The 8,463-nt window shown below is 47.5% G+C and overlaps 2 protein-coding genes across 3 annotated transcripts; one reads left to right on the plus strand and one right to left on the minus strand.

The window, feature by feature from the left end:
• Positions 1-396: 396 nt before the first annotated feature.
• Positions 397-1,195, plus strand: LOC131267449 (phosphomevalonate kinase). Its single transcript, XM_058270331.1, has one exon. The coding sequence runs from the start codon at positions 458-460 to the stop codon at positions 1,037-1,039; it is 582 nt and encodes a 193-aa protein (XP_058126314.1). The 5' UTR covers positions 397-457; the 3' UTR covers positions 1,040-1,195.
• A 137-nt stretch (positions 1,196-1,332) lies between these two features.
• On the minus strand, positions 1,333-5,594 carry LOC131267448 (membrane-associated protein Hem). 2 transcript variants are annotated; one of them, XM_058270329.1, is made up of 2 exons: positions 5,511-5,594; positions 1,333-5,137 (listed from the first exon to the last, which is right to left on the minus strand). In XM_058270329.1, the coding sequence occupies exon 2, from the start codon at positions 5,002-5,004 to the stop codon at positions 1,636-1,638; it is 3,369 nt and encodes a 1,122-aa protein (XP_058126312.1). In that variant the 5' UTR covers positions 5,005-5,137; positions 5,511-5,594; the 3' UTR covers positions 1,333-1,635. The 2 variants fall into 2 exon arrangements, with proteins under 2 accessions (XP_058126312.1, XP_058126313.1); XM_058270330.1 differs by lacking the exon at positions 5,511-5,594 and adding an exon at positions 5,265-5,303.
• Positions 5,595-8,463: the final 2,869 nt, after the last annotated feature.

Here is an 8,463-nt window from a genome sequence, read left to right on the forward strand (position 1 = left end):
TCGTTTCGTTTCCGCGCATCGTCTCGACACGTAGGTGGCGTCGTTTTGGATCGTCGAGACGGCCAGCCATTTTTTCGCTTTTTTCAAAGTGTTGTTTACCTTTTGTATGGGGCAGTGTCGAGAAGTGTATCGTTTCCGCGCTCCCAATTGTAATACCCTCAAATGTTTTTACCAAGATGATTAAATACTGAATATATAGTGTGTATTTATCTTGGTTTTTACAATGTTTTCCAGGGTAAACACGAATCCTATGAGCTTTAACCCCTAAATTTTCGTTTACTCGGCAATGGAACACATTCCTGAAGTTCATTAAAGATTTATTAAAGTAATAACATCTACAGTATGAAAATATATAAATTGTTTAGCAAACGATAAATGGTAACCTCCTTAGTTTAGGATGCTGTTTTGTCAAGGGTTGATCGTGCTGATACAACATCGTCTTGTCCAGTAGTGCACCATGGAGAAAACCACCCCAAAACTAGTGATATTATTCAGTGGAAAACGAAAGTGTGGTAAAGATTTCCTTTCCGAAGCGTTGCTCAAGAAGCTCGGCACGGACCGCGCCCAAATTATCCGCATTTCGGAACCGATCAAGCGACACTGGGCTGAATCGATGGGACTCGATCTTGCGGAGCTTCTTAGCGACAGTGCGTACAAAGAGCACTATCGGAAGCAGATGATCGAATGGAGTGAAAATCGGCGACGGGAGGATTACGGTGTATTCTGTCGAGCGGCCTGTAGCACCATTGACCGGGACATCTGCATCGTTAGCGATGTCCGGCGGAGGACGGACATAAGGTTCTTTTTGGAGACATTCGGCCCGGAACGTCTGCGTACGGTGCGGATCGAGACGAGCCAGGACGTTCGTGTCAGTCGAGGGTGGCGATTCGAATCCGGAATTGACGACGTGCAGTCAGAATGCGATCTGGATGAGTACGATCGGTGGGATTTGCGGCTGCTGAATGATGGCGTTGCCGGGGTCGATGAAATGTTGCAGCGGTTGTATTCAATTGTCGAAGGAATAGGTTCCCCAACGTAGGGATTCACGAGCGGAAGGTGTTTTCCAAATACTTACCAATTAAGAGGGCACAAAGTTAAAAGCAGCTTACACTAACTTATTTATTTTAATTATGGGTGATATGGTTAAAGAAACTTTCCAATAAAAGAACAATCGATTTCATTTGAAAGAGCTATACCTAGCGATTTATTTTATTTCGTACGAGAAATAAGAAATGTTGCCAAACGACATACGATTACGATTACGCGATGTAATGGTTTTGCTTAGTAATGTTTCTTCTTTGCATAGGGAGTAAATGCTTATGCTTTATCCTAAAGTAGTATGTGATATAAACTGTTGCACGAATTTTGCCGCGTAGCCTTATTATATCTGCTGTTCAGCAAACACTCCTGATACACTTTTGCTATCGATTGCCCCCTACAAATAAATGCGAACGAATGGAAAGCGAAACGCACACACGATTCCACGTGGATGCAATAAATTAAATGATGCCGTTTAGTATCATCCGACGAAAGCAGCACTCTGAGGTTTGAAGGTGCACAGAGGTCCCCAGAGAGGGAGGGAGAAGTCAATTATTCATTTTTGGATTGCATTGCATTGCGAGTTCGGGTGTCTTTTCAATGCATCAACTGTTCCTGCTTGTACACGGCATGGTAAGCGTTGCGGATAAGCGCATACGGGAAGCAGGACTCCAGCAGGTCCATCGTGAGGAACGGTGACTCCTGGACGATCTGCTCCAGCAGCAGGTAGATCGATTCGCGGTTCTTGATAGCCTCCTTGTCCGATTCCTGCCCGAGGCGCAGCAGCGACGAGCTGGCGAGGGCCAGGAACTCCTTCATCCGATCCTCGATGTCGTTCTGGCCGCAGATGGTGAACATCGCACCAAAGATGTTGTTGATCGCCACGGCCATGCAGTGGGTGTTGTTCGTGTGCGCCTCCAGCGACGCCCGGTAGAAGGAGTTTTCGTTTTTGGCCAACTTGGGAATGCTCACGGCGACGAACACCATCAGCAGGCAGATGCTCGGATGGTCCGTGTCGTCCGGTTCCGGTTTCTGCGCCTTCAGCGCGTTCGAGAGGGCCGGGTCCACTTTGCACTTCAGCCCGGCGGCCGACGCCATCTCGGAGACGGTCTTGAGCGGATCGCCACCGGGGACGTGCTCCTGGAAGTCCTTGATCGAGGAGAGAAGGAAGGGAACGCGCTGCTCTAGCACGTCGACCAGCGCCTCCTGGGCCAGCTGGCGGAAGCTCAAGATCACCCCGATGATCGTCATACGCTGGAGCAGATTGTCCACCTGCTGCAGCCGCTTGAACTGTTCCTTCATAATCTCCGGCTTGTCGAAGTTGCTGCGGAGAATCATCAGCACCTCCTTGTTCTGCACGACCAGACGCTTCAGCTCCTGCACCTGATTCGCGATATGCCACATGAGCGATTCGTTCAGCAGCTTGATGCCGTACGGTCCGATCAGTTCCGCCAGTGCGCGCAGCTCGTTGAAGTCGGAGAACTCCTCCGGATTGAATGGAATGTAGCCCTCGGGGGTGATCGACACGAACGCTTTCTGGTTGAGCGAGAACACAATGTTGCCGCCGCTCACCTTGCGCAGCAGCGCGTCCGAGTACCAGGTGTTGTAGAGGGCGGCAATCGTCTTTTCGCCGTGGCTATCCTGCGGCTGTGTCTGTTGCAGCAGACAATTGTTGAAGACGCGCGTTATGTCGATGTGCACGTAGTTCTCGACCGTTTGCAGCACGTTCATGTAGGCGCGTACCGAGGCGAGCAGCTCGGACGGTTTGGCAATTTCGGACGTGTCCGCACTGTACATGACCATCCCGACGAGGGCCCGCGAAAAGCGGGTCTCCAGATGCTGGCAGAGGTACTCGCGCGGGGCAAACGCGTACTCCCACACGTTGACCGTGGGGCAGTAGTTGATGGCGTAGCAAAGCTCCGTCAGCGCCATATGCAGCTTGTCCATGGTCGTTAGCAGCTCGCGCGTCTTCCGGTAGCTCTCGTCACCCGGCCGCCGGATGTCATCCATGTGCTTGTTCTTGTTCTTATCCTTCTTCTTGCGATTCGCGGCCGCCGAGAGGATCTTTGCGCAGTGCTTCGGAAGCAGCGCGTCCGCCATCATGCACTGCTCGTCGCAAATCGTCGTGATAATGTTCTTCGCCTCTTTGGCCATCTCGTCCAGAAACATGTTCACCACCGAGAGCGAACGTTCGCGAATGTGGTGCCGCTCCTCGGGGCACATCTCGTGCGTGCAGTTCTGGAAGTGGCTGCAGATCAGCGGAAACGCAATGATGTACCGGTTCTGGGCCGGGAACTCCAGGCACATGTGGAACTGGTCCTCGAACATTTTGTTGTAGAAGCAGAAGATCGACAGATCGGACGTTTCCACCAGCGACTCGTCCAGGTAGTCGACCATCTTCGTGTGGAACACCATCGAGTCGAGCAGGCGGGCCAGATCGGGATAGTCGGTGATGCGGATCGACGACTTGGCGCTCATGAACGTCTGCAGGCGGAACCAGTCGAGCCGGAAGGCGCGAAAATCGAACACCTCGTTGTCTTCGACCTGCTTCACCGACAGGCTGGTGACCGTCTTGTAGAGGGCCGTTAGGATGACGCTTTCGTCCTCCGGACACATCTGCACCTGCTGCATCTTGTAGCTCAGATCGATCGCGTCGTACCCGGACAGATACTGGACGTAGTAGCGTTGCATCACCTGGCTGTACTTACGCACCAACGCCCGCAGCTCTTCCATGTGGAACAGCAACTCGGGGAGATGGCGATCGACGAGGTCTTCGGTCGATTTCCCCTTGCTCTTCACCACCGGCGGGTTGTCGTTGTGGCGCAGCAGCCAGAGGATCTCGTCCCGCGCGTAGCACAACCCAATGAACACGAGCAGCGCCTTCGGTCCCAGCAGGCCCGGCTGGTCGGTCATGATCAGCGCCAGTTCCTTCAGCGCCGTGCGCAAAAACTTACGTCGCTCACGGTGCAGCAGGGCCGCCTTCTGGATGGCCTGGTTGTAGCACTCTTTCACCTCCGAGATGCGCTTCCCGTAGCCCTTCAGGCCCTCGAAGTTGCTCTGGATGTACTGGTGAATGTAGATGACCTCGTCGCGGAATAGGGCCACCACCCAGCTCGAGTCTAACGCCGATATCCACATATTATTCACCAGTCCCTGCTGCCCAAGCGCCTGATGGTGAAGCATCAACCCAAAGATCACCCAACGGTCGAGCGTCTCGAGCGAAATGTACTCGCACGACATGGTGTCCGTTTTGGTGGCCTTCAGCAGCATCGCCGGCGTACCGATGAGGCTGAGCACCTGCAGCTCGCGCCACTTTTCCGCACTCAGGTTACGCATCGAGTAGATCTTCGTGAGCGAGTTGATCGCGCTCGACAGCAGCTTCTGATGAGGGATGAACTCCTCGGCCAGCTTCTTCACCGGCATGTCGTAGTCGATGATCATCTGACCGAGGCGTGGGAACGCCTGGTCGCTTTGGCTGTGCTGCATCTCGTAGGCCGCATTGAACAGCCCCAGGACGGCCTTGCGGTCCTCCACGCGGGAAAGCAGGATCATCAGCGACACGTACGTCGTCACCAGATCGAGATAGTTCTTCGTCAGCTCGAAGTTGAGCGTAATGTCCAGATGGATCTGGAGTGCGTCCATCGTGGTGAGAATTTCGCACACATTGTCCTTAAAGTCGAGCAGATCGACAAACGTGTAGTAGTAAAGCGAAAGCGACTTGATGATCTCGGTCTTAATGCTCGCGATCGCCGCCAGCCCCTTGACGTCGATGTTCGGGAAGCGCTTGACGATGAACTTGATCGACGATTCGAGCGACTTCTCCGACAGGAAGCCCGGCTTCGATTTGGTATCCCCGCATGCCTTTTTAATGTTGTAGATGCGCGTCAGGATACCGACCCCGCGGTCGTTCAGGATGATCAGCTTCTCAGCGATCTTTTGCTGGCTCGGGTTTAGCTGGCGTGCCATTGTTGTTGTGACGGTGTTTGTTCGTCTCTCTCGCACTTCACCTCCACTCAGCTAGCGCATCTCTGCACCGGATGTTTTCAAATGCAGGCACGGGGTTGAGGTTTCCCTTCCGCGTCCCGTTCGTTGTTTAGAGCTGCAAAAGAGAAACAACAGAAACGGTGATAAAACCATTGAAGCCTCGTAGCGATGCAAGCGGTAGAATGTTAATCAACGGAAGCGGCCGTTCGGCTAAACTAGATAATCAGCGGAGCGGGACGCACGAATATTGAATCAGCCGTATCCGCTACATTCTTCGTGAGCCACGAAAACAACTGAACAAAAATGCATAAACTACACCTCTTCTCCCACACCTCCCTTGTTTGCCCAACGAATCAATGTATGACACATATAAAAGGGCGAGTCCACCGCAAACGGAAAACTGTCTGTACACCAATAGATAGCGTAACCCGAACATGGAAAATAACTGGAACGTGTAAATCTTCCTTTCCACTAACGATTCCACTCACTTTTCGGTAGTTTTGCAGGATAGATCGAGTATATTTTCAATAATTCGAAGAGACGAGAAGCGACTAGCGATGCTTATTTTACTTTTGACGTTTACTTCTGACGTCTGTCGAATCTAGCCAACATGGTACAGATACCTTGGGATAGGTAATTTCTGCTGAAATAACAAATTTGTTAATAACTTTATGATCGCTTAACCGATTGAAACATGTGACCCCTCAAATGAAAATTCTTTTCAGGACACACAACTTGTGCTACAAAAGATTTTTCTGTCTTTAATTGTGTGGAAAAGAGACAGGACTCTATCGGGAACAAGGTTGATAAACCTCGATAATTGAAACTCAAAAATTGGCAATTTATTAATAACTATTGATTCATTTAACCAATTTTCACGATTGATCCCTTAAATGAAAGATCATTAAAAATGAAATGAAATGAAACGAACTTGATTTTTCCGTAGTTCTTAGTTTTCAATTATGCTAGAAAGAGGCATAATTAAAACTACAGTAAAAATTATGCGATGTTTTTGTGTTTAATACGCTGCTATAAATACTTTGCTATAAAAATGCATCGTGTGGTGCACCGACATCTGTTGGAAAATATTTATCTTTGTTCTCACGTGGATTGGTATTAAAATACAAAATCAAAAACTATTTACAAAATTTTTCTTTTCTTCATTGCCTCATAAAGGTCCGGTTCATTGTATTAAGTCAAAGGTCCGGTACCTGACTAACTCACTAAAGTGGTGAAAAAAGCAAATCGATTGCTACAGTGAAGTTATAAAGTAAAGAGCAACGTAAACAATAAATATGCAAATGAGTTATTTGCTACCTTTTGTATAATTTCAGAAAACTAGCCTGCCAAATTTTGAACTGTTTTAAAATTTATTTCTCTTGTTCAAAAAAAAAAAAAAAAAATCAGAGGTTAAAGAGTTGTCTTTGGAAAGAACATTGCTATCGTTTGAAAGATCTTTTACTGACTCCACTTAGCTTTCATCAAATTTCTCCACAACCGAATTCTAAAAGAGTCGAAAATTGAATTCAAATTCGGATTAGACTCATCATCGACGTCATTATCATATCGCACCAAGAGGAAAAGGGTGGAAACAAGGTCCTTCTTGACCTTCGAAACAGTTAATCCATCGCCGTCGGTCCCTGGCAAAGGGTTTGGTGTGAGAAAAGAAAGTGGGATTCAGTCAAGACACAACTCGAAAAAGGGCCCGCCTTTACTCAGTCCTTACGATGGTAACGAAACAATTCGTCCCTTCACCGGACGACGGCATCTATTATTGTTCGCTCTTTTGGGGCCTCGACATTTCCCTCTCGTTCCGGACTGTGCATATCAATTTTTACCCGCCGGAGGACACCTGGGGACGCTGGAAGGAAGCTGTGCGATTGGGGAAAAGTTATGATCTGCTGCTTAAAAACACATCTCCCGACTTGCTATCTTGAATATTTAATTTTATTTATTTGTTTCCGCTGGTCGAGTGGGGAGTTTTCGCTTTCGCTCACGTACCGAGTTCCTTGGCTACCGACCGGTGGTCCAATTTCTTCCGCCGCCGGGTCGGGGTCACCGCGAAGGGGAAGAAAATGCAAAACAAAAAACCCGAAAGACCGGAACCACTTTGCTGCCGCAGCCGAAACAAGGAATGGAAACATGAATGGAATTATCAACCGACTGTTTTTTTTGCCCTCGCTCCGTATTCGTATTTCGAGAGCCCGAATCGAGTGGATCTGGGTGGCCGGAAAATGATTACGAATTTAACGGCCCGCTCGGTCACCTCTTGCAAGCCCCTGGTCCGGCTGAAGATGACGGGTCAATCTCTTCGGGGGCTGCCCGAACCACTTCAGGAGTGGATTTTATCATTGACATCGTTGACGATCGAATCGGAATCGAGACGGCTGGACGAAATTTTGCCGATGCGTCGGTTGGTTTGAGTTTTTTGTCCGATGTATTTTCCAGCCAAGGACATCGGCGTCTGGGCCGCCGGGAAGGACAACCGAGCGCGAATTCAACAGGCTACGGCGTGGATCATTGACTCGCCCAATCTCCGATCTCGTTTGAAGATTGTTACGATTTTTTCTGTGTTATTTCATCGAACTGTAAACATAATAAAAAGAATAACCGTTTAGCTCCTGGAAAGGTAAATATCACATGTTCTGAATGATTAATTGACAAAGTATGAAATTTTAATATTTAATAAATATGCAACAAATTGTCTTATTTCGACTTCGTTTTTATGTCTTTTTAACAGCTCTTTATCAACAAAAAAAAGCAAAACAGCATTAAAAGAAAAATAGGTTACTAGAATTAAGGTCACTGTTTCACGTAACAATAATATTTGTGGTGAAATATAAAATTTAACAACCAGCGCTTTTGACAGAGTTTTGTCTCATAAACCAAATTTTGAATTGAACTATCTAATGAAGTAGGAGTAATTTTACTGGTCGTTTTTACCTTCTTTTCTGGGGGGTGTTTTTCAAGGCACTAAACAAACTCTGCTGATCATAATCGTGAAGAAGTAAATCGCTTTTTCCCGTCGTTTGTCATAACGCAATATCACTAATGGACGAAAATCGGTTCTGGAAAATGTCTAGAGGAGTTCCATTCGTACGATTTTTTCCGATACATCTAAATCACTTTCAGAAGATATTAATATCGTAGAATAGCTCACTATAACTGAATCGTTTGAGTTCGTGGAACATTTGGCTTTCTTCATGGATTTATTTTCATTGGATACTGCCCATTAGCAGTAATGAAAGGAAGTAATTAGATGACCGTATGTTAAAGGATGGTAGATTATAAATGAACGAATTTATCCTCCAGTAATTATTTTTGCTATTTTTATACCTTCAAACGTTTTTTTTATCGTTTAAGTAAAAGAGGAAGCAACTAAACAGTAACGTGTCAATGTTTTCGCCTCAATGTAGTTTTAAAAAACTTACACACCATGTG

The sequence above is a fragment of the Anopheles coustani genome, chromosome 2, assembly GCF_943734705.1.
Source record: "Anopheles coustani chromosome 2, idAnoCousDA_361_x.2, whole genome shotgun sequence".
Lineage (NCBI taxonomy): Eukaryota > Metazoa > Arthropoda > Insecta > Diptera > Culicidae > Anopheles > Anopheles coustani.